A 24,704-nucleotide genomic window follows, 5' to 3' on the forward strand; every position below is an offset into this window, starting at 1 on the left:
TGTTGGTTGTGGTGTTGTGTCGCGCTGACCCTGCGTGGTGTTGGTGATTTGTGTTGCATGTGTTGGTTGTGGTGTTGTGTCGCGCTGACCCTGCGTGGTGTTGGTGATTGTGTTGCATATGTTGGTTGTGGTGGTGTGTTGAGCTGACGCTGCGTGTTGTTGGTGATCGTGTTGCATATGTTGGGTGTGCCTGTGTCGCATTGACACTGTGTTGTTGGTGATTGTGTTGTATGTGTTGGTTGTGGTGGTGTGTCGGGCTGACGCAGCATATTGTTGGCGATTGTGTTGCATGTGTTGGTTGTGCTTGTCGCGCTGACGCTGCGTGTTGGTGGTGATTGTGTTGCATGTTTTGGGTGTGCCTGTGTCGCACTGACACTGCATGTTGTTGGTGATTGTATTGCTTGTGTTGGTTGTGTGTATCGCGCTGACGCTGTGTGTTGTTGGTGATTGTGTTGCATGTGTTGGTTGTGGTGGTGTGTCGCGCTGATGCTGCGTGTTGTTGGTGATTGTGTTGTATGTGTTGGTTGTGGTGGTGTGTCGCGCTGACGCTGCGTGTGGTGGCAATTGTGTTGCATGTGTTGGGTGTGCCTGTGTCGCACTGACACTGCATGTTGTTGGTGATTGTATTGCTTGTGTTGGTTGTGTGTATCGCGCTGACGCTGTGTGTTGTTGGTGATTGTGTTGCATGTGTTGGTTGTGGTGGTGTGTCGCGCTGACGCTGTGTGTTGTTGGTGATTGTGTTGTATATGTTGGTTGTGGTGGTGTGTCGCGCTCACGCTGCGTGTTGTTGGTGATTGTGTTGCATGTGTTGGTTGTGCCTCTGTTGCGCTGACGCTGCGTGTTGCCCCCAGGCTCGGATTACGACTGCTACTCGGTGAACGGCGACGTGGAGTGTGACAGCCAGAGCGAGTTTGACAAATCCTCCACCATCCCGCGCAACAGCAACATCGCCCAGAACTACCGCCGCATGATCCAGACCAAGCGCCCCGCCTCCACCGCCGGGCTGCCCACCGGGAGCCCCCTGCCGGCCAGCGCCCCCCCCGGCGTGGCCACCATCCGCCGCACGCCCTCCACCAAGCCCTCGGTACGCCGCACCCTCTCCAACGCCGGGCCCATCCCCATCCGGCCCCCTATTGTCCCAGTGAAGACCCCCACGGTGCCCGACTCCCCTGGCTACACTGGGCCCACCCGGGTGGGCAGTGAAGAGTGTGTGTTTTACGCCGACGACGCCTCCCCAAACGCCATGGACTTCGCCAAAGCCTCGCCCAAGAGGCTCAGCCTCCCCAACACGGCCTGGGGCAGCAACGCCATGGAGATCTCGGTGTACCCGGGGCCAGGGCAGCACCTCTCTGCCGAGGAAGAGGAGGACCAGCAGCTGGCCGCCAACCGGCACAGCCTGGTGGAGAAGATTGGCGAGCTGGTGGCCAGTGCCCATGCCCTGGGCGAGGGCCAGTTCCCCTTCCCCACCGCTCTCTCTGTCCCCGGCCCTGGAGAGGAGACGCCCACTCTGCCCCCAGCTGCATCCAGCGAGCCCCCCGCTGAAGACATGCTGGTAGCCATCCGGCGTGGCGTGCGCCTGCGCAGGACCGTCACCAACGACAGATCCGCCCCCCGGATCTTGTGATGACCCCGCCGCTGCCGCCCCTCCCTCCCTCCCAGCGCACCCCACGGGAAGAGAGCCGGGCTGAGCGTAGAAGAGAAATCAAGCCAGTAAAGAATCACAGAGGCAAAGCCACTTTATGGAGCTAGAGACCAATCTAGATTTAAACGGAAATTCAAAGTCTTTGCTAACAGACTCACAAGGCGCCGCCTAGGAGGCACTGAACTGGTTTTGGAGCCTATTTTATATTTCATTTCTCACGCCCTCCTCGTTCCCCGTCCCCTGCCCACACCTTGCTCCTGGCTGTTAAAGACTCCTCGCTGCCAGCAGGAGGCAGCGCTACAAGAGGGGGCCACCCCCACTGTGTGTTGGGGGGGGACGAACCTGGACTCGAATAAGCAGCTACATAATAAGTATAAAGAACACACACAGATAGACACACACACAACGCCAAGGACCGCTGGCTGCTGTCCCCCACAAGCCACCTCCCTCCTCTTCCTCTGGACGGAAGATGCACGGAGTCCTGTGCTCAGCATCTGACCACCCCCCTCCTCTCTCTTCCCTCCCTCCCTCCCTCGTGGCTGCAGTGAAAAGGGTCACCAGAGCACCAGAGGAGTGGAGAGCGTTCCTGGCACACCCTGAGGTGCTTTGGTGTCACAGGCCTTTGCTGGGGGAGCAGCTGCCCCCACGCGTGTGCGCCCTGGGAGCGGGTTTTGGGGCTAGCACCTCACAGTCTCCTGTTGAAAACTTGGCACTGTGCGAAAGGCCAGGCTGTTCTCCCCTCCCGATTAGCTGAGCTGCGGAAGGACTTCCCCGCCTCTGTCCAGCGTGTCCAGCTGTCAGGCCAGGGGCCATGGGGTACGGGTGTTTCTCAGGAGGTTAGACTGCTTGTGTGGGTCTCTAGCCATAAAGCGACAAGGCGGGGGCCGGGGTGCCCAGCCACAGCTCTGCGCCAGGCGCTCAGATACAGCAGCGTTGGTAGTTTAAAGGAACCGGCCTGCTCAAGAGTTACCTTTTCCCTGCATCCAGCTTCACAGCCGGCCTTAGCCTGGGACTGGTAACCCAAGTACAGGGTAAAGGGGCTGCCAGATAGCTGTGAATCCAGCAGGCTGCTGCTAGGTGTGCCCCCGAGTGTCCCGGGGGATCTGGGGTTGGGTGTCCTGGGGCTGTTCGTGCAGCATAGTCCCCATCTGGGTGTTTGCACGGGTGTGTGTCAGGCTGGGGGGGTGCACGTGTGCCCGGCTGGGGGTGTATGCAGGGTTTTGCAGCGTGGCGAGGGGTGCATCTGCCCACACTCACTCCTGCTCACCACAACAGTCGTAGCCACCAGATCAGCACAACCACAGCACGCTGACATCAGTGGTTCAGCTGCACAGGGCCGGGACAGCCAGCACCGGGCCCCGGTGGATGTGTCATGGTGAAGGGCCCTGGAGCTGAGAGGCCCGTCGCTGGCATTACGCTACACAGGGCTGTGCCGCGGGGACTTGGTGCCCTGAGCTGTCCCTTTCCCAGTAAGATGCCATCCCAGGAGGAATGGGAATCTCAGGTCTTGCTCGGGGCCATTCTCCCCCCGACCCTCCCAGACTCACGGCCAGTCGCACCTACTCCACACACAGTCCCATTGAAAAGCATGGGGACTCCTCACACAGGAAGGTGTTACTCAGTGGGAGTAAAGGTGGCAGAATCAGACCCATTAGCCTCAGTGGTTACAAGGTGAGCAGAGCCGGCCGCCAGAGCCCACGAGCCCCGCTGGAGTTCTGGCTCAGTGAGGACAGGGTTCTCACTGGGACGCATGGGGGCCCTAGATCACAGCTCCTTGTCATTGAGCTCTGATGGTAAATGTAACGCTGCTTCGCCCAAGGCCACCTGGGGCTAATGGTCATGAGCGCCCCAATAATCATGGCCTCTTGGCATCTCCCAGCACTAGGTTCCTGGGTACCTGCTTTCCCACTCCTGCCACCCTAATGGGGTGCTGCATCCTTCCTCAGAAGTCAATGGCAAAACTATAGACCGTGGCATGATCACTGTCCCCCTATTAGGATTTCGAGTTAGAGGCAATAGAGCCACAGAAGCATTAATTTGGGGGGGGGGGACAGATTTAGGGATGACTGTCTGTGTTCTGTTCATAACCTGGTCTGATAGACACACCTCCCTCACTTACAAGCAGGGCTTTGCCGTGTTGGTTGGATAAATACAGTGGGAGAACAGGAATGAGAAGCCGCTCCAGGCCAGTGCACTCCCATAAAGACCTTGCAGCAGCTGTGCGAAAGGAAGGGTTCACTGATTCCGCGTGATCTGGATCACTTCATAAACTGGGTGCAAGCAAACAATGTGCATTTTAATAAGGATAAATGTCCATGTCCACATCTGGTAACAAAGAACATAGGCCATGCTTGCGGCCTGGGGACTCTCTCCTGGTACGCAGGGAGTCTGAAAGAAATGTGGGGTGGGGGTGGATAATCAGCTGAACGTGAGCTCCCAGTGCAATGCTGTGGCCAAAAGAGCGAACGCCACCTTGGGATGCATCAACGGAATGTCGAGTAGAAGTAGAGAGGTTCTTTTGTCCCTGTATTTGGCACTGGTGTGACCACAGCTGGAATCCTGTGTCCAGGTCTGGTGCTCACCATTCCAGAGGGATGTGGGTAAATTGGAGAAGGGTCAGAGAAGAGTCACGAGACTGATTAAAGGATTAGAAACCCTGCCTTGGAGTGACGTACGCAAGGAGCTCAGTCTATTTAGCTAACAAAGAAAAGGTTAAGGGGTGACTTGATCATGGTCTGTTAGTATCTACATGGGAAACAACCATTGAATAATGGGTGCGTCCGTCTGGCAGACGAAGGTCTAACACGGGCCAGTGGCTGGAAGTTGAAGCTAGACACATGCAGACTGGAGAGGAGGTATGTATGTTTCCCGGGGAGAGTAATTAGCCATTGGAGCGATTTAGCAAGGGTGGAGGTAGATTCTCCATCAGTGGTAATGTTAAGATCAGGACTGGCTGCTTCTCAAAAAGCTCTGCTCTAGGGATTACTGTGGGGAAGTCCTATGGCTGGTGCCATGCTGGGGGGCGGTCAAACCAGGTGATCCCAGTGGGCCCTTGTGGCCTTGGAATCTGAAGCTATGCCTGGCCTCCTCCATGCCCCTGCCATGCATGTCGAGCTGGTAGAGTGTGCGGGTGCTCAAGCTGTCTGCCTCTTGCCCTTCCCCCCCCCCCCAACATCTGTGCTGGCTAACGGAAGGTGCCGTCGGGAGGGCGGAGGGATTTGTGAGGAGTGGGTGCGTGACTGGAGGGGAGGAAGCTGGGGCAGGGTGTCCTGGCTGAACAGCAGTGGCCATGTGGTCAGTAGGGTTTGGGTTTGGAAAGGGGAGAGCTGGTCTTTCCCTGCATCTGATTGGATAGGAATGAATAGTACTCAACCAGCTTGCTAGAGAAATGCTGAGTTATGATTGGCTGAGAGCTGGTGTAGTCCACCCCCCGCTCTTCCTCACCCCTTTACCTTAGGCAGCCAGAAGCCCTGGCCTTACACCCTCCGAAGGACCGACAGCTCAGCGGTACCATCGGCACCAGGTGGCCGACCACAGTGGGATGGGGACAGAGAACCACGAAGGGAGCCACACGAGGGCTACCCTTGGCCTGGTGTATTTTGTACTGAACAGTAGCTGGGCAGAGGGGATCCTACGGCGACGGGAGCCGTGTCAGACCCTGGATACGCAGACTGAGCTACTATGGATATAACGGCCCAATGATTGGGGATCTCCATTGATTTAGGTGAGTTGCACCGGGGATGAGCAGGGCCCCTTGATTTCAGTGAGTCGCACCGGGGATGAGCAGGACCCATTGATTTTGGTGGAGTTGCACTGGAGATGAGCAGGGCCCATTGATTTTGGTGGAGTTGCACCAGAGATGAGTAGATCCCTTTGATTTTGGTGGAGTTGTACTGGAGATGAGCAGGGCCCATTGATTTTGGTGGAGTTGCACTGGAGATGAGCAGGGCCCATTGATTTCAGTGAGTCGCACCAGGGATGAGCAGGGCCCCTTGATTTCAGTGAGTCGCACCGGAAATGAGCAGGGCCCATTGATTTCAGTGAGTTGCACCAGGGATGAGCAGAGCCCCTTGATTTCAGTGAGTCGCACCGGGGATGAGCAGGGCCCATTGATTTCAGTGAGTCGCACCAGGGATGAGCAGGGCTCATTGATTTCAGTGAGTCGCACCAGGGATGAGCAGGGCCCATTGATTTCAGTGAGTCGCACCAGGGATGAGCAGGGCCCATTGATTTCAGTGAGTCGCACCAGGGATGAGCAGGGCCCATTGATTTCAGTGAGTCGCACCAGGGATGAGCAGGGCCCATTGATTTCAGTGAGTCGCACCAGGGATGAGCAGGGCTCATTGATTTCAGTGAGTCGCACCGGAAATGAGCAGGGCCCCTTGATTTCAGTGAGTTGCACCGGAAATGAGCAGGGCCCATTGATTTCAGTGAGTCGCACCGGGGATGAGTAGATCCCTTTGATTTTGGTGGAGTTGCACTGTCATTGACTCCCATGGTTTTGATCTTACTGTTCATCTCTCCTGTAGCCTGCCAGGCTTTCAGCAGCGTGCTGGGGGTTGGCTCTCCTGGTCTTTGAGAAACACTTCAGCCAAGCAGAGCAGCCCTGTGCCTCTCTGAAGCAGATGTTTGATGGGTGGGGCTGGAGAGGGGGGATTGCATTAAGAGTAAAGGCCAAGCTATTATCATGTACAGTCCAACTCTGATGTGAAAAGCAAAGGTCTCTGAACTGCAGCCAAGGAGCCGCGTCCCTGGGCGCCAAAGGCCCTAGTCAGTCTTTGAAAATGGTTATTTTTAGGGATCTGTAAAAGGCCTTTAAGAAAGCACAACCTCTCCTTCCTCCCTGGCCTTTTCTTTCTCCTCTCTCCCACTCCTCGTGCAAAGCACAGCAGATCACCACGATGTACATAGCTCGAAATGGGAGATCCCAGCCTGCCCCACCAGCCCAGATGTGTGTGTGTGTGTGTGTGTGTGTGTGTCGCATCTCAACCCTGTTACTCTGACACTGTGTAATAAAGATTAGTTATAACCTCTCTCCATCCCATCTCTCCCACCCCTCTTATTGTGACCAGAGCTGATGACGACACGTGACAATTGTTTGTTTTTTGGTTTTATTTTTCATTTTGTACAGAGAAAACAAATTTCCTTTAAAAAAATGTCTTTTGACTGAAGTAACTTTTCTGGTGCTGTTGTTAACTTGTTCCTTTTTTTAATTTATTTCCCCCTGTGCTCCTGTCTCTCCTCCTCCGCTACCCTTTCCTCACCCTCTTTTTCTTTTCTTTTTCGGACAATTATCCTGTTCCCCACCCTGCCCTTGATTTAAATAGTCACTGCTACAAGTAACGAATGCACTGTGAAGATTCCAGTATTAATAAAAGTTGTACTGTAATTAATACCAGGGACTCACATGTGTGTTTTTGTGTCTCACCTATTCTTTCGCCAGTCCTGCTTTCTCGCTTCCTGGTGAGGTGCCTGATTCTTGTCAGCGAACAGGAGACAATGTGTCACTTGATCTGGACATGCTTCATTGGGGTGATTGTTCTTTTTGAAGGCTTGCCAGCAAATTGGTTCTAGCCTATGGTAGTGCCTGAACCTTAGTTGGGATGGTATTACCAAACAAGTCTCTCATTTTGCTAGTGCTGAGTGGATAAGTGATGGGAAACCAGGGGTTAAGAAATTCTAAAATTTAATTATGGTCTATTCATGCAAGACTTGCCTTTCAAAGCTTAAAAGACACTAAATGATGTAATTAGCATTATTTTTATTTTTGTATTTTTAACTGCTGCAAAAAAAACTTTTGAGGCCTTTTTGTTTTTTGATGGCTTCTCTGACCTGAGACACCAAAAATATTGTGGGACATAAATTGGTTTGGACGTGTAACTAGTGGCAGACTTGCTCATATGCACAGGGTATCAGGAGCTGCCACTCTCCTGTCTGAATTGGCATGATCATTAAGGCATAGTCCACACAATCCATAACAACTTATTCCTGGGCCTGCCCCTCTTCTAGTTCCATTATGGCACCTCTTCTTTCTCCTCATTTCTCACCCGGGGCCACTGGCTCTCGCCTTCTCCTTGGCCTCACTTTTTAATGTGATCATCTCGATGCCGAGGGGTGCTCAGCATCAAAACGGAGGTGAAATGCACCATGCTCATGCCATGGATATGGTCAAAACAGAGACAAACCTATTTGCTGAACTGAAGGCTCTTCACAAAGAAGTGTGGCGTGGCGGATGACAGGCTAGATGAGGGCCTAATGCCCATTGGCCCTAGCTGGGGTGGATGTTGCAGGTTGGGGCTAACACGCTGGCCAGGCGATGTAGTGGGGGGCGGGGTCCCAGCACTGGAATGATGCTGTGGATCAGGCTGGAGGAGAAGCTTTAGCAGGTCAGGGATGGGGAATGCTGACAGAACTAGGGTGAGATGCATGGAGAAAGCTGAGACCGGCGTGCCCCTGCACCCACTGCCACCTCTCAGAAGAGAAGCGCAGTTCACAGAGGGAGTGTAAAGAACCCAGGCCGCTTGCTCTGGAGAGTCACCACCTCCCCGCCCGGCGCTCCCGCGGAGCCGGGTCTCTCTGCACAGGTCAATAGATATGCAGCATGTTGCAGCTTGTGACGGTTTCAGCTCAGCCATTTGGTGAATTTCAGGCCTGAAATGGGAGACTCTGGTCTCTTCCCAGGTAAAATCCCCCTTCACCTCTCCAGCTACGTGTGCCAGGGCCTTATAGATTCACAGACTTTAAGGTCAGAAGGGACCATTATGATCATCTAGTCTGACCTCCTGCACAACGCAGGCCACAGAATCTCACCCACCCACTCCTGTAACAAACCCCTAACCTATGTCTGAGTTATTGAAGTCCTCAAATCATGGTTTAAAGACCTCAAGCTGCAGCGAATCCTCCAGCAAGTGACTCGTGCCCCACACTGCAGAGGAAGGCGAGAAACCTCCAGGGCCTCTGCCAATCTGCCCTGGAGGAAAATTCCTTCCCGACCCCAAATCTGGCGATCAGCTAAACCCTGAGCATGTGGGCAAGACTCACCAGCCAGACACCCAGAATTCTCTGTAGTAACATAGCTCCCACCCCATCTAACATCCCATCACAGACCACTGAGCATATTTACCTGCTAATAATCAAAGATCAATTAATTGCCAAAATTAGGCTACCCCATCATACCATCCCCTCCATAAACTTATCAAGCTTAGTCTTGAAGCCAGATATGTCTTTTGCTCCCACTACTCCCCTTGGAAGGCTGTTCCAGAACTTCACTCCTCTGATGGTTAGAAACCTTCGTCTAATTTTCCTTGCTATGATTCCTCATGGAGAGGCGGCAGCAGCAGCTTTGACAGCATCCTCACCGGGGGAGCAGGCCCTCCCTGGGGAGAACATGGGACCCCGCTTCCTTGGGGAGGCCTCCAAACACAACGGACCAAACAGCCCAGACCCAGGTGCTCAGTGAAAGGGGGGGGGTCATGCAAACAGCTGGGTGCCCCCATCTTCTAGGAGGTTGGTAGATGTCTCTTGCTATGGCTGCAGGCTAAGCCAGGACGAGGGCAGAAGCAGGATTCTCCCCACACTTGCCCTGAAGAGGTAAATGTAGATTGAGAAAGGGGCTAATTAACCCAGCAGGGCACAGCTGGGGAAGCAGGTGGCTCAGCAAGGCCCCGTGGGAGGGCGGGAGCCCAGGAGCTTGGCAGCTGAGGGGGTTGCTGGGAAGGCTGCAGTCCCTCCCCGGGGGAAGGATTTGGAGGCTGCAGAGGCAGCCTGGGAGGAGGGCGTTAGGAGCCTGGCAAGCCCCGAGTGCCAGGCATTCAGGAAAGGGCTCAGGGAAAGGCAGTGAGAGCCCAGAGGGAACAGACCTTGGCTGCTGCCTGAAGGGTCCCTGAGTCAGAGCCAGAGCAGAGGGTGGGCCCGGGTTCCCTGCCCGTTGCTGAGGGGGTGGCACCTGGGGCAGTGAATGGGTGACCTGCCTAGGGCTGCAGAAACAAGCCTTTGGTGTCACAGAAGGGGCAGACCCAGAGGGAGGGCTGGAGAGCCTGCCTGCAACTGCGGGAAGGGGCGTGGACCTCGCGAAGCGAATCTCCAGAGCCGCCAGGAGGAGACGCCAGCCTAGCGGTGAGTCAAGCCCCAGTGGGCACCTACATCTCCAGGCAGGCCTCTGAACCCGCCCATGGACCACGACAAACTTCCCGTCAGACTGCTGCCCTGTGCTCAGGCAGGCTGGGCAGGTCACTGGCGGTCACTGACTGCACCCTCAGCTGCTCCGGGAAAAGGCCAGTACCCCTTTGGGGGTGGGAGGGTGCAAGGACCTAGGCACTGAGCCCTCCAGTAACAAACCGGGCGAGGCAGAGCCGGCGTTCGTGAGCAGCCCCACAAGAACAGGCTGTGTCGCCCCGCACTCACAACAAGCCTATCGCTAAGCCGCAGCCCCGTTCTCGAGCAGAACCGTACCGTAATAAGCCAATGGGTGTGCATGCGGCGGGGCGGGGGAATAGAGAGCAGTAAAGAACCCGCTCTCAGTTCCTGGTGGACATTACAAACCATAGAGAGCAAAACACTGAATTGTAAAATAGAGAAATGACCCACCCTAGTTCCTCTCTCTCGCACGCACCTTAATTCTCCATCCTGCTTTCGCTTCTTCCTTGCCCTTCGCTGCTGCCCATGTGTGGCTGCAGCCCAGCAGGCTGCGTGCGCCATCTTCCAGGCCAGGCTCCCCCAGGGGCGCAGCGTCGGCGTGAGAGGTGAGGCGGCTTGGTCACACGTTCACAGTGGCTCTCAGCTCGCCATTGAAGTCAATGGCACTATGACGAGTCACGCCAGCTTTGCCAGAGCCCTCTGACCTCCTGCAGAACACAGACCAGAACCTCGCTCAGTGCCTAGTCCTGCCGCTAGCCCCTGGCTTCCAGCTGAGCTAGAGCCAACCCTTCAGCATCACAGCAACGTGGGGCTGGATGGGCCCGCGGGAGGGCTAATAGGCCAGCCCCCTGCGCTGAGGCAGGCCCATTAAACCTAGACCCGCCCTGACAGGGGTTTGTCCAACCTGGTCGTCAAACCCTCCAGCGACGGGGATTCCACACCCAACCTTGGACACCTGTTCCAGAGCTTAGCTACCCTTAGCGTTAGAAAGTGTTTCTACTATCTGTGCCGCAGTAGGGAGCAGGGTGGATTAACCTGGGAATGTCATTTAGTTTTACTGGGGCTGTCTGCATGGGGGGTGGGAGAGCAGGGGATGAGGGACAGGACCTGAGCCTGTAACCTGAGCCAGGAAGGGGGGGTGGGGCGAGTTAAAGGTAATAAAAAATGGAGATATGAAATCTCCAGAACTGAAGGGGAAGGGAAAGATCATTGAGTCCAGCCCCTGCCCCTTCAGCCCAGACTACTTTTTTTGCCCCAGATCCCTAAGTGGCCTCCTCAAGGATTGAACTCACAACCCTGGGTTTAGCAGGCCAATGCTCAAACCACTGAGCTATCCCTCCCCCCTAACACCTTTGCCTGGGAAACTGGACATAGGGAGAGGGGGCAGAGCCTGCTGGAGAGGTTTTTTTGGTTTCAGTTTGGGGCTGGCTGGGAAGAGGCAGGGAACCCAAGTCTGGGATCTAAGATCCTTGCCCCCCAGAGGGACCTGGCTGAGGGGTCCTGGTTGTACCTACAAGCCCTGCTTGAGACTGTGTTCCTGTCGTCTAATAAACCTGTGTTACTGGCTGGCTGAGAGTCACGGTGAATCGCAGGAACTGGGGAGTGCAGGGCCCTGACTCCCCCACACTCCGTGACATAAGAACATAAGAACGGCCGTACCGGGTCAGACCAAAGGTCCATCTAGCCCAGTATCTGTCTACCGACAGTGGCCAATGCCAGGTGCCCCAGAGGGAGTGAACCTAACAGGCAATGATCAAGTGATCTCACTCCTGCCATCCATCTCCATCCTCTGACGAACAGAGGCTAGGGACACCATTCTTACCCATTCTAGCTAATAGCCATTTATGGACTTAGCCACCATGAATTTATCCAGTCCCCTTTTAAACAATGTTATAGTCCTAGCCTTCACAACCTCCTCAGGCAAGGAGTTCCACAAGTTGACTGTGTGCTGCGTGAAGAAGAACTTCCTTTTATTTGTTTTAAACCTGCTGCCTATTAATTTCATTTGGTGACCCCTAGTTCTTGTATTATGGGCATAAGTAACTAACTTTTCCTTATCCACTTTCTCCACATCACTCATGATTTTATATACCTCTATCATATCCCCCCTTAGTCTTCTCTTTTCCAAGCTGAAGAGTCCTAGCCTCTTTAATCTTTCCTCGTATGGGACCCTCTCTAACCCCCTAATCATTTTAGTTGCCCTTTTCTGAACCTTTTCTAGTGCTAGAATATCTTTTTTGAGGTGAGGAGACCACATCTGTACACAGTATTCGAGATGTGGGCGTACCATGGATTTATATAAGGGCAATAATATATTCTCAGTCTTATTCTCTATCCCCTTTTTAATGATTCCTAACATCCTGTTTGCTTTTTTGACCGCCTCTGCACATTGCGTGGACATCTTCAGAGAACTATCCACGATGACGCCAAGATCTTTTTCCTGACTCGTTGTAGCTAAATTAGCCCCCATCATGTTGTATGTATAGTTGGGGTTATTTTTTCCAATGTGCATTACTTTACATTTATCCACATTAAATTTCATTTGCCATTTTGTTGCCCAATCACTTAGTTTTGTGAGATCTTTTTGAAGTTCTTCACAATCTGCTTTGGTCTTAACTATCTTGAGCAGTTTAGTATCATCTGCAAACTTTGCCACCTCACTGTTTACCCCTTTCTCCAGATCATTTATGAATAGGATTGGTCCTAGGACTGACCCTTGGGGAACACCACTAGTTACCCCTCTCCATTCTGAGAATTTACCATTAATTCCTACCCTTTGTTCCCTGTCCTTTAACCAGTTCTCAATCCATGAAAGGACCTTCCCTTTTATCCCATGACAGCTTAATTTATGTAAGAGCCTTTGGTGAGGGACCTTGTCAAAAGCTTTCTGGAAATCTAAGTACACTATGTCCACCGGATCCCCCTTGTCCACATGTTTGTTGACCCCTTCAAAGAACTCTAATAGATTAGTAAGACAAGATTTCCCTTTACAGAAACCATGTTGACTATTGCTCAACAGTTCATGTCTTTCTATGTGTCTGACAATTTTATTCTTAACTATTGTTTCGACTAATTTGCCCAGTACCGACGTTAGACTTACCGGTCTGTAATTGCCGGGATCACCTCTAGAGCCCTTTTTAAATATTGGCGTTATATTAGCTAACTTCCAGTCAATGGGTACCGAAGCCGATTTAAAGGACAGGTTACAAACCTTAGTTAATAGTTCCACAACTTCACATTTGAGTTCTTTCAGAACTCTTGGGTGAATGCCATCTGGTCCCGGTGACTTGTTAATGTTGAGTTTATCAATTAATTCCAAAACCTCCTCTAGTGACACTTCAATCTGTGACAGTTCCTCAGATTTGTCACCTGCAAAAGCCAGCTCAGGTTTGGGAATCTCCCTAACATCCTCAGCCGTGAAGACTGAAGCAAAGAATCCATTTAGTTTCTCCGCAATGACTTTATCATCTTTAAGCGCTCCTTTTGTATTTTGATTGTCAAGGGGCCCCACTGGTTGTTTAGCAGGCTTCCTGCTTCTGATGTACTTAAAAAACATTTTGTTATTACCGTTGGAGTTTTTGGCTAGCCGTTCTTCAAACTTCTCTTTGGCTTTTCTTATTACACTCTTGCACTTAAGTTGGCAGTGTTTGTGCTCCTTTCTATTTGCCTCACTAGGATTTGACTTCCACTTTTTAAAGGAAGTCTTTTTATCCCTCACTGCTTCTTTTACATGGTTGGTAATCCACGGTGGCTCTTTTTTAGTTCTTTTACTGTTTTTCTTAATTTGGGGTATACATTGAAGTTGGGCCTCTATTATGCTGTCTTTAAAAAGCGCCCATGCAACTTGCAGGGATTTCACTTTAGTCACTGTGCCGTTTAACTTTTGTCTAACTAACCCCCTCATTTTTGTATAGTTCCCCCTTTTGAAATTAAATGCCACAGTGTTGGGCAGTTGAGATGTTCTTCCCACCACAGGGATGTTGAATGCTATTGTATTATGGTCACTATTTCCAAGCGGTCCTGCTATAGTTACCTCTTGGACCAGCTCCTGCGCTCCACTCAGGATTAAATCTAGAGTCGCCTCTCCCCTTGTGGGTTCCCGTACCAGCTGCTCCATGAAGCAGTCATTTAAAGTATCGAGAAATTTTATCTCTGCATTTCGTCCTGAAGTGAAATGTTCCCAGTCAATATGGGGATAATTGAAATCTCCCACTATTATTGGATTCTTAATTTTGATAGCCTCTCTAATTCCCCAATATTGAACCTCCATTTCCCTTGCTGCAGATTAAGCTCATTACTTCGTGTCCTATCTGCTGTAGACCTGGAAAACAATGGCTCACCGGCCTCTTTGTAAAAGCCCTTACCAGAGTGTTATCCGGGCCCCCCTCAGTTGTCTTTTCTCAACACTAAACATGCCTGGGTCCTGTCCCCTTTCCTCGCAGGTCAGATTTTCTAAACCTTGGATCAGTTTTGTGGCTTTCCTCTGAACACGCTCTAGTCTGGCCACAGCTTTCTTAAAATGTGCATCGGTGCTGCAGCCCCTCCAGCCTTCCTTGCTGGCCTTGTCTAGCAAAGTTGAGGGTGTCACTCTCCACCAGCACAGCAATACCCCCGCCAGACCCTGCGGCACAGAGAGCGCTGCGGCGGTTTTGTCACGGGGTCGCTACAGCTGCTCTGGGTAAGCTACACAGGGTGGAGGGATAAGTACCCAGGCCCCATCTGTGCTAGCCCTGGTGGAGAATTACAGCAATTGATACAGCCTGTGGGTAGGTAACATGGTGACTCAGGCCTCAGGGCCTGCAGCAGAACCATCTCTGGGCACAGCCAGCCCATTGGAGGTTGCCTGATTGGCTAGGCCATGTGATTGGCTGGAGGAGGCAGCAGACTGACTCTTAAGCAGGCAGTTCAGCAGCTGGTCAAAGCATTTGGCTCGGCTAGGACCATGCCTGTGCCTGCTTGTGCCCACCTCCCCTGCCGTGCCTCACTCCAGGTAACCGGCTCTGACTCTGACTCTGTCCCTGGGCTTCTCTTCCTGGCCACTGACTCCTGCTCCAGTCTCTAGCCCTGACTCCTGCTCCAACCACCCGTGTCCCAGTCACGTGACAGGGAGTTACTGCTGTTTTTCGCATGCGGCTGTGGGAAGTAAAGCTGGGATTGGCCATCAGCCCACAACCTGACATTGGAGGACTCTGTCCAGACTTGTTCAGTTGCTAGGAGCTGCCATGGGCTGCTTGTTCAAATGCTGGCTGGTGGGAGAGGCCCGGGGAGGAGAGGTAGTTGAGGCTGGGCATCTAGAAGTGGGTTTTTCCAGGACCTGGCTGAAGATCCTGGGCCAGGGGCGGCTCTAGACACCAGCGCCAAGGTTGAGCTCGGCAGCCCGATTTCTAGAGCCGCCCCTGTCCTGGGCTGGATGCTCAGGACACCAGAGGACTTGTCCATCCGGGAAGGCGACACCAGGGCTGGGAGCATAGGACCCAGAAGCTTCTGAGGAGGACGTCTGACCTGGGCTCTGTCATAAGACTTTCCAGGGCTTGAGAAGGTGAAGAGGGCACCTCTAGATGAATACTACAGGAGTTCACTTGTGGGGTGTGTTAGGATATAGATGTTTAGGCCTGTCTGTAAAGGCCTGTACTTTAAGAATTTAGGTGTATTCTTAGCACTTAGCTAGTTATAGAGGTATAAAAGAAAGAATCAAAGTATAAAAGTATTGCTCAGGCATGCAGGTGTGAAATTAGGAAGGCCAAATCATACTTGGAGTTGCAGCTAGCTGGAGATGTTAGGAGTAACAAGAAGGGTTTCTTTAGGTATGTTAGCAACAGGAGGAAAGTCAAGGAAAATGTGGGCCCCTTGCTGAATGAGGGAGGGAACCTAGTGACAGAGGATGTGGAGAATGCTAGTGTACTCAATGCTTTTTTTGCCTCTGTCTTCACAGACAAGGTCAGCTCCCAGACAGCTGCACTCTGCAGCACAGTATGGCGAGGAGGTGACCAGCTCTCTGTGGAGAAAGAAGTAGTTCGGGACTATTTAGGAAAGCTGGACGAGCACAAGTCCATGGGGCCGGATGCGCTGCATCCGAGGGTGCTAAAGGAGTTGTCCGATGAGATTGCAGAGCCATTGGCCATTATCTTTGAAAAATCATGGCAATCGGGGGAGGTCCCGGATGACTGGAAAAAAGCTAATGTAGTGCCCATCTTTAAAAAAAGGGAAGAAGGAAGATCCAGGGAACTACAGGCCAGTCAGTCTCACCTCAGTCCCTGGAAAAATCATGGAACAGGTCCTCAAGAAATCAATCCTGAACCACTTAAAGGAGGGGAAAGTGATCAGGAACAGTCAGCATGGATTCACCAAGGGCAAGTCATGCCTGACTAACCTAATTGCCTTCTATGATGAGATAACCGGCTCTGTGGATGAGGGGAAAGCAGTGGATGTGCTATTTCTGGACTTTAGCAAAGCTTTTGATACAGTCTCCCACAGTATTCTTGCCAGCAAGTTAAAGAAGTATGGGCTGGATGAATGGACGGTAAGGTGGATAGAAAACTGGCTAGACGGTCGGGCTCAACGGGTAGTGATCAATGGTTCCATGTCTAGTTGGCAGCCGGTATCAAGCGGAGTGCCCCAAGGGTCGGTGCTGGGGCCGGTTTTGTTCAATATCTTCATTAACAATCTGGAGGATGGTGTGGACTGCACCCTTAGCAAGTTTGCAGATGACACTAAACTGGGAGGAGTGGTTGATATGCTGGAGAGTAGGGATAGGATACAGAGGGACCTAGACAAATTAGAGGATTGGGCCAAAAGAAATATGATGAGGTTCAACAAGGACAAGTGCAGAGTCCTGCACTTAGGACGGAAGAATCCCATGCACTGTTACAGACTAGGGACCGAATGGCTGGGCAGCAGTTCTGCAGAAAAGGACCTAGGGGTTATGGTGGACGAAAAGCTGAATATGAGTCAACAGTGTGCCCTTGTTGCCAAGAAGGCTAATGGCATTTTGGGTGGTATAAGTAGGGGCATTTCCAGCAGATCGAGGATGTGATCATTCCCTCTACTCAGCACTGGTGAGGCCTCATTTGGAGTACTGTGTCCAGTTTTGGGCCCCACACTACAAGAAGGATGTGGACAAATTGGAGAGAGTCCAGCGGAGGGCAACAAAAATGATTAGGGGGCTGGAGCACATGACTTACGAGGAGAGGCTGAGGGAACTGGGATTGTTTAGTCTGCAGAAGAGAAGAATGAGGGGGGATTTGATAGCTGCTTTCAACTACCTGAAAGGGGGTTCCAAAGAGGATGGATCTAGACTGTTCTCAGTGGTAGAAGATGACAGAACAAGGAGTAATGGTCTCAAGTTGCAGAGGGGGAGGTTTAGGTTGGATATTAGGAAAAACTATTTCACTAGTAGCGTGGTGAAGCATTGGAATGGGTTACCTAGGGAGGTGGTGGAATCTCCTTCCTTAGAGGTTTTTAAGGTCAGGCTTGACAAAGCCCTGGCTGGGATGATTTGGTTGGGGTTTGGTCCTGCTTTGAGCAGGGGGTGGGACTAGATGACCTCCTGAGGTCCCTTCCAACCCTGAGATTCTATGATTCTATGAAAATCACTGTCTGTCTGTGTAATGGCCTTCTCTTATTGTGACAGTCTGAGGCCTGGTTTTTCGGCTAAGCAGCAGAGGCAGCCATAAGCTGGGAAGTGTCTGGTCACATCCTCACATTCCACACTAGTCACATGGAAATAAGGCGCTATTGGGCTGTTAGGAATACAGTCCTGTCCTGATATTCCTGTCACCTCCAGAGAAAGGGAAAAGCCTAGAAGATGTAAAAGGAAACTTAGTTTGATAGCAGCCTGTCTGGCAAGAACTCACTTATCAATAGCTGGGATGTGAAATCCTCATTTCTGTATTGTTCTATCACTGTAGTCTCCACTTCCCTGTTGTTTGTCTGTATAATCTGTCTGGTTCTGTGATTGTTTCTGGCTGCTGTATAATTCATTTTGCTGGGTGTAAACCAGTTAAGGTGGTGGGATATAATTGGTTAAATAACCATGTTATAGTATGTTAGGATTGGTCAGTTCAATCATTTTACTGAAATTGGTTAAAGTCTAGCTAAGCAGAACTCAAGTTTTACTACACAGTCTGCAGTCAATCAGGAAGGGGGGGATGGGAACAGGGACTGGGGATGGGGGTGGAGGAATTGGGATCATGTTTTCCTAAAGTGGGGAATGGGAACAGGGGATGGGAACAGAAACAGGGACACAGACAAGGCTCTGTGGTGTCACAGCTGGGAAGGGGGGGACACTGAGGAAGGAAACTGGAATCATGCTTGCTGGAAGTTCACCCCAATAAACATCGAATTGTTTGCGCCTTCGGACTTCGGGTATTGTTGCTCTCTGTTCATGCGAGAAGGACCAGGGAAGTGAGAGGGTGAAGGAATAAGCCCCCTAACAGGGTTAGTTGTAACTGATACAGCCCGTGCATTAGCCAAGCCTGGTGGGGATGTGGTGACCGGGTTTTCATGGAGCGGCCTTCGAGGAGCACGTTCCATATTCATCAGCAATCACTCGACTCCAGGGCCAGGGTACTTGCAAACGGGAGCAGAGTGAGTGGGGGTGACATGAGCAGGTTGCAGAGTTGGGGGCAGTAGCAGTTTTCCCCCAGTCCTGGGTACAGGAAACCTGGGGTTGTGACACAGACCAAGCAGAAAACGTTCCTTGGTGCTGATAAACCCAGCCACACAAGAGCTGCCTTGACTATCTTTGTCTGTGTGAGCCCTGAAGGAACGCCCTGAGGAGCACACAGCAGCCAGAGTAACTCAGTTCAGAGGCTGCTAATGTGCAACCTCCAAGATCCCTGGTTCGGTGCTCGGCGGCGGCAGCCCTGTGAACCTCCCTTAGCCAAAGGAAGGCTCTTGTTGTGACAGCAGCTGCACCCTTTCCTGGGGGAGCCGCGGAGAGTGACTGCTTCTGAGTGGGTGTCACGCTTCTGGGGGCACGATCCAGGCCAGCAAACCTGGGTGCCTAGCGATGCTCTGCTGCTGTAGCTCCTAGCCCAGCCTGCCGGGTGTCTGTGTGCTAGACAGCCCTGGGTCAGCAGCCTGGCTACAACCCCGCGCTGGCTACCACCAGCAGGGTGTCCCCAGCACACTCCCAGGCCTGAATTTCCCCCAAACCGTGTGCAGTGTCTAGCCCTCACCTGGGCACTCGGGGAAATAATGGGGTTGGTTGCTCCTTAAAAGCACATCACAGCTTGTTAATGTAACTGGGGTAAATACCCCCTTCCTGTCAAACCCAGCACTGAGCTGGTTTGGTACAGATGTTGTACCAAAATATACTGAGGATAACGTGAGTTCCAGTATCAGGAATGAAGCCAGAAAGAGTTAGACGTAAAACAAACCAAAATACACTTTCTACTGATTAAGACTTAACAAGCTACAGTCTTGTTCAAGGCAGCTTTCTTATCAATCCTCCTTCTTCCCAGCCATGGCTGACTCTCCCTCATCAGGACCTTCCACAGAGGAACAAGGGGCTGGCTCCCCTTGGCTTGCTAGGTGAAGGATCTTGGCCTAGGCAGGTTTCTCACCTAGAGTCAATATTCAGGGATTTCAGCCCTCCCCCTTAGTTGAAAGGCCCCGTCTTTCACAGCTTGCAGGAGCTCTGATCCCTTGTGTCTGGCTAGTGAGGGTGCCAAAGATGGCTTTGGTCTTTGCTTAGGTCTGTCCAAGTTCAATGACCTGGTTTCAATGGATGGCCATTGCTGTGATTCCACCAGATGGGTGAATAGCTGTGACATTCCCTCCTCTTTGGGAGACACTGGCTCACCCTTCGTTTGTAAAGCTTAATATCAATGTGTAGCCATGAGGCCGGATCAACCACCAAGAGCGACATTTGATGTTAATATTAATCCCCAGTGTGTCATAGGCTGGCAGAACACACCTCCCTCGCCATGCTTTTATAATACAGTAACGTTGTGTACAATCCGCTGAGTCAACTGCTCGTCACTTGAGGTTCAGCACCCCTCACCCCGTCTTTATAGAGCAGTAAACCTTTGCAATGTAAAAACCCAGCCCAAACTTCTCGCTCTCGCTGGAGTGTAGCTGCCATGCTGACCCCTCTCCCATGTGATAGCTTTGTTTACCTAATATGTAAATGGTTCTTCGTTGTCTCTGCCTGATGACCGCACTGGTCAGGGAAGCAAATACACATGCTTTTGTCTAGGGCACAGCTGTTTAGCCACTTCCCCTGGCGTGTCTGGTTTAAACACACTTTAGTCATAATTCCAGCATACAGCCCCAACTCCTAATACCCCTGTGTACATACAGCATGCAAGAACAGTAAGGATCGGGGAGGCATTACATGACACCTATTAGCTACAGAGTGTGACATCAGTGAATTGGGGCAGGCTGAACTGGTCAAGCCAGCTGAATCTCACCACCTGATGTCAGTGAGCTCCTGGCCCTATGGCACCTCGGTGCTGTTAGGCTCATGGTGGGGAAGAAGCCAGCTGGATGAAAGGCAGGAAGCAGCTGCTAGATAGTCCTACAGAAAGTGTGAGCACTTTTGCTTCCCAGAGCACTGCCCTTGTTGGTCTCATGCACCTACAGCCCCAGCCTGACTGTTCTCTTTCCTTGCAAGATGGCTGTGGCTGGGGAAGGCTACAAAAACCGTGCATGCCTGTGAATTTAACATTGTTTAAGTTAGACCTCAGTTGTATTTTATCTTTATTTTTCTTGTAACCATGTCTGCCTCGTATGCCTCATTACTTTGACTACTTAAAATCTCCCTCTTTCTAGTTAATAAACTCGTTTTATCTAATCCAGCGTGTTTGAATTGAAGTGGCTGGGAAACGCCATTTGGGTAACAACATGTGTGCATGGCATTTCTATTAATCAAACACCAGACTTTGTACAGGCTTGTACTATCCAGGGGAGGGCTGGTCAGTACAGGACACACATGTTGGGGGGCCCTCTAGGACTGGAGGGTGCTGGGGTCACCCTGAAGCATAACCCAGGCTGGTAGGAGCCAAGGGGTGGCAGGCTGGCTGCAGCACACACAGACATAGCTGGGAATGACTTACATGCTGGAGGCTGTTTGTGAGCAGTCCAGGCTGGAGGCCACAGGTTAGAGGACAGGGGTGACACAGCTAGTCATTGATCTGGATCATCTCTGGTATGTCACACCGCACCACAGGGCTCCTCTGTTGCTGGACGCTGCACTGAGAAAAGGGCTGGCGAGATCTCAGAGGTGGGGGAGGTGAGGACTGGGGCAATAGAGCTGCCCACCATGGCCGTAGAGTAGCAGTTATCATGTCTGCCTCCTGGGTAAAAGGTCCTGCCCAAGCACTGAAGCTGGCCCTCATCACCGCTGACCCTTTCAGCTCATGGAGCATCTGTCACTGGCTGATGTAAGGCAAGCCGGGTCAGGACAGACGCCAGCTAGGCCCCATCCTTGTGCTTTATCAGTTAGGACACTGAGCCAGAAGCATTGGGGGCATCAGTCACTCAAGTGATGCCATTTTTGAGAGAGACTGCGCCTTCCCCTCCCCTTTTGCTCATTCAGGCCTCCTGACTAGGTTACAGCTGCTGCTTTGTGGGGTGGGGGGTAAAGGAAACGAACCACACTCCGAAAGGCTGGTTTGTACAAATATTCCCCCCTTCCGGTTTGCAATGCAAACACTGCAGCTAGTGCTAGTGCCTAAAATCTGACGAGTCTGTTTTCTCTGGGGAGGCCAAGAGAAATTGTACAAGGGAATTAACAGCCTGACTAGTGGAAAATGACTCTGATTGTTAAATGTCTCATGCTAATAATGGGTGATGTCAACAGTGGAGGTGGGGGAACTTGCATTAGTTGCATATATTAGGTTTTAGGTGCTATAATTCCATTGGCTGCGCCTGAGCCAATCCTGACTCATCCCCATGCGGTGGGGAGCAGGATTGGCCTGGTCCTTTTAAACCTGCGCTGGGCTCTCTAACAGCAGGTGTTTCTAGCCAGTGTTACATTTTGGACTTATTCCAACAGCTTCTCCTGCCCAGCAGATGGCACCGTGGCACTGCAGATGCCCATGGAAACATGGCGGCTGGCAGAGCCCAGCCTAGCCAGGGATGTGCTAGGCGCAAAGCAGCCACACACGAGCAGGGCGCGTGGCTCCTGGACTTTGCCTTGTCCAGCCCCAGAGCCCTTCCTTGCACAGCTGAAATGGGGCCTCCAGCGTCACAGTACATGCCTGGCTTCCCACAGCAAACCGGCTGCAGGAACGAGCTCAGTGTGGAGGCTGCCGGGAGGCCAGGGCTAAGTACTGAGGCTCTAACGCCTGGCTCCAGCTTGCCCTCGCGTCACACCAAGCTAGGTCCCCTCTGAAACCGGATTGACCTTCTTCCTCCAGCTCTCCCAGCCTCCGGCAGTGGCCAGGCACAGGCCTGGGAGCTCTGAGCACACCGCTGTACTCCTGGCTCTGCCGTGGCCTCGCTGTGGCTCCCATCTGTGAAACAGGGATGATGCTACTAACCCAGCTGCCGGGGGGCTAAGCAGGTCCAGTCATTTATACCAGTAAAGTGCTTTGCAACCCTCTTATGGGAGGATCTAGAGGTGGGCGTATTATTGTCCCTGGCGTGGGACCCTGCGTCTGTTGCTTGCAGCCTGGAGCCCCAGCTCTAAGAGGGCTGGTGATACAGCACATTGCAGCACCCGCTTCCAGTGCTGTGCATATGAAAGGGGGCTGTTGGCCCCTTGCTAACACTCAGTGGGGGTGTTTTGGTTGCTAGCTCCCAGTACCAAAAGGAAGGGGAAGGGTCGAGGGGAGCAGGGTCGTACCAGCCAGAGAGAACCAGAGAAGCAGCCCAGGAAGCAGGACACTGCTGGGAGCAGAGCCTCAGACTTAGCCCGGAGAGCTGACCTGTGCTGGGAGCAGAGCTGCAGCAACCAGGGCCAGAGAAGCAGCCCAGGGAGCTGGAGGCAGAGCAGCAGCAGCAGCGCTGAGCCAGGATGGAGCTGGAGCTGGGGCAGTCCAGAGCCGGGTGCGGTGAGCAGCTGGGGAGAGTGAGGGGGACCCTGGACAGCAGGCCCAGCACAGGCCAGGCTTGGAGGGGGAGTGTAACCCCAACAGAGCAGGGGCGATGCTGGGAAGAAGGGTCCTGCCACCTAGAGCCTGAGGGCGTGTGGCCACCTCCAGAGCAAGTGTCCGACCCCCAGCATCCCGCAGCACAGCCAGGGCCTGGGCAGGGGCCTGGGACGTGTGAGGAACAGCCTGAACGTCCCTTACGTTCCCGAGAGGCTGGGTGTGACGTCCCTGTGCCACAGAGCGGGGTGACGGGCTTTCCTTTGCCATTTTCGCCTTATTTTTTAATTACTTGCTGTTTAATCATTTGTATTTGCTTTGAACTGTATGTGGTGATCAGTGGGTCAGGGAAGTGTCCAGTGCAGAGAGAGCCCCCGGAGTGGGGACACCCAAGGCCCCGCCCTAAGTGACCACGACAAGGTTGGGGGTCGAGCCCCCCCAGGAGCCCTGGGCCCAGCCGTGCTGGGGTTACGAGGACTCTGCCGGACAGGAGGGCGGAAGGGGAGCCCTTGCGGTCAGGCAGCCTCTGGGTAAAGGGAGTGGGAGCGAGGACTCGGCTCCTTTCGCTAGCCCATTTCACCGGGGTCGTGTCTAAGCCAGGGAAGTTCCCCACCATAGCAGGCCCATCCCCCACTCACACATACAAGCGCTGGCTCAAGCAGCCAGCGCCCCAGTGGGCAGCTGCACACACTGGCTGGGGCTTGTGCTGCTGCAGGGGCCTGTATTGCCCCCAAGAGAGGAACCTGGAGCAAAGCGACTGGACCCCCACGCTGGCCTGAGCTGGCTGCCTGCAGCGGGGGTTAGCGCAGGGCTGGGGCTCTTCCACCCAGCGCTCAAGTGCCAGGTTATGAAGGCTGGCGAGCGGGGTCTAGGCCTGAGCATGCCCAAGCCGCTCTCACGCCAGGCACAGTATTGCACACTCGTGTGAGCTGAGTGCGAGGCTCACACTAGTGAGCGTCTTTAAACCCCTCAGCCCCTGGAGTCCCGTGATTAACGGAGAAGCTCTGCTGTCATTAGCAGCAAGGCACCAGGTGTGGGGGAAAAGCCAGAAAACATCAACCTTACAGGTTCAAAACTCAGAAGGCAAATCAAAAGCACCTAAAATGTATTATTATTTTTCAAACTCTCCTGGTTTTAAGCCAATCCTGTGATTTCGGAGGGCTGGTGACAATACTGCAGCGGTTCTCAAGCTGGGTCAGGAACCCAAAGTGGGTTTAATGGGGTGACCAGGGCTGGCGTTAGTCTTGCTGGGACCTGGGGCTGAAGCCCGAGGGCTGTAGCCCTGGATGGTGGGGCTCAGGTTACAGGCCTCCTGACCGGGGATGAAGCCCTTGGGCCCCCCTACCCAGGGCCTGGGGCTCAGGCTTCAGTCCCCCAACCTGGGGCCATGTAGTAATTGTTGTTGTCGGGGGGGTCACAGTGCAGTGAAGGTTGAGAATCCCCCTTGTTATTAAAATTCATGCATCAATTGCCGCCATCTCTCTCGTTAGGAGTGGGGCATTTAATTCAATCCTGGGGCAGGCCGTGGCACTGACTAGAAATGGGCCAGGCCAGTCTTGTGCCGGGGGGCTGAAGGAAAGGCGCCGGTAGCTGCATAACGGTCTGTGTGTCTCTCAGAGGTGCATCTCTTCCTGGCGCCAGGCCACTCCCTGTCAGTAAATAAACTTTGCTACGCGCTGGAGGAGATGCCCTGTCCTTGGCAGGCACGCTGGCCGAGCCTGCCCACCGTGGGCACCTGGCTGGCCTGGAGCAAAGTGCTCTGTGTTATATAAGGAGACCTCTGTGGGCGGGTTTCTGTGCTCTCTGCACACAGGAGCAGCTTTGTGTGAGGGCTGCGGGAACATGCTGGGTCAGGCTGGTTTGAGCAAGGCTGCTAACTGGGCTGTTGG

At 52.9% G+C, this 24,704-nt stretch overlaps 1 protein-coding gene across 10 annotated transcripts in view; it reads left to right on the forward strand.

The window, feature by feature from the left end:
- MTSS2 (MTSS I-BAR domain containing 2) overlaps window positions 1-7,035 on the forward strand; it is a 96,488-nt gene extending 89,453 nt beyond the window's left edge. For all 10 annotated transcript variants that reach the window (XM_039502759.1, XM_039502764.1, XM_039502763.1 and 7 more), the window contains one exon: window positions 852-7,035. In XM_039502759.1, the coding sequence (XP_039358693.1) occupies window positions 852-1,624 (773 nt within the window). In that variant the 3' untranslated portion in view covers window positions 1,625-7,035. The remainder of the gene's footprint in view (window positions 1-851) is intronic.
- The last annotated feature ends 17,669 nt before the right edge of the window (window positions 7,036-24,704 follow it).

This window comes from Mauremys reevesii, linkage group 16 (genome assembly GCF_016161935.1).
Source record: "Mauremys reevesii isolate NIE-2019 linkage group 16, ASM1616193v1, whole genome shotgun sequence".
Lineage (NCBI taxonomy): Eukaryota > Metazoa > Chordata > Testudines > Geoemydidae > Mauremys > Mauremys reevesii.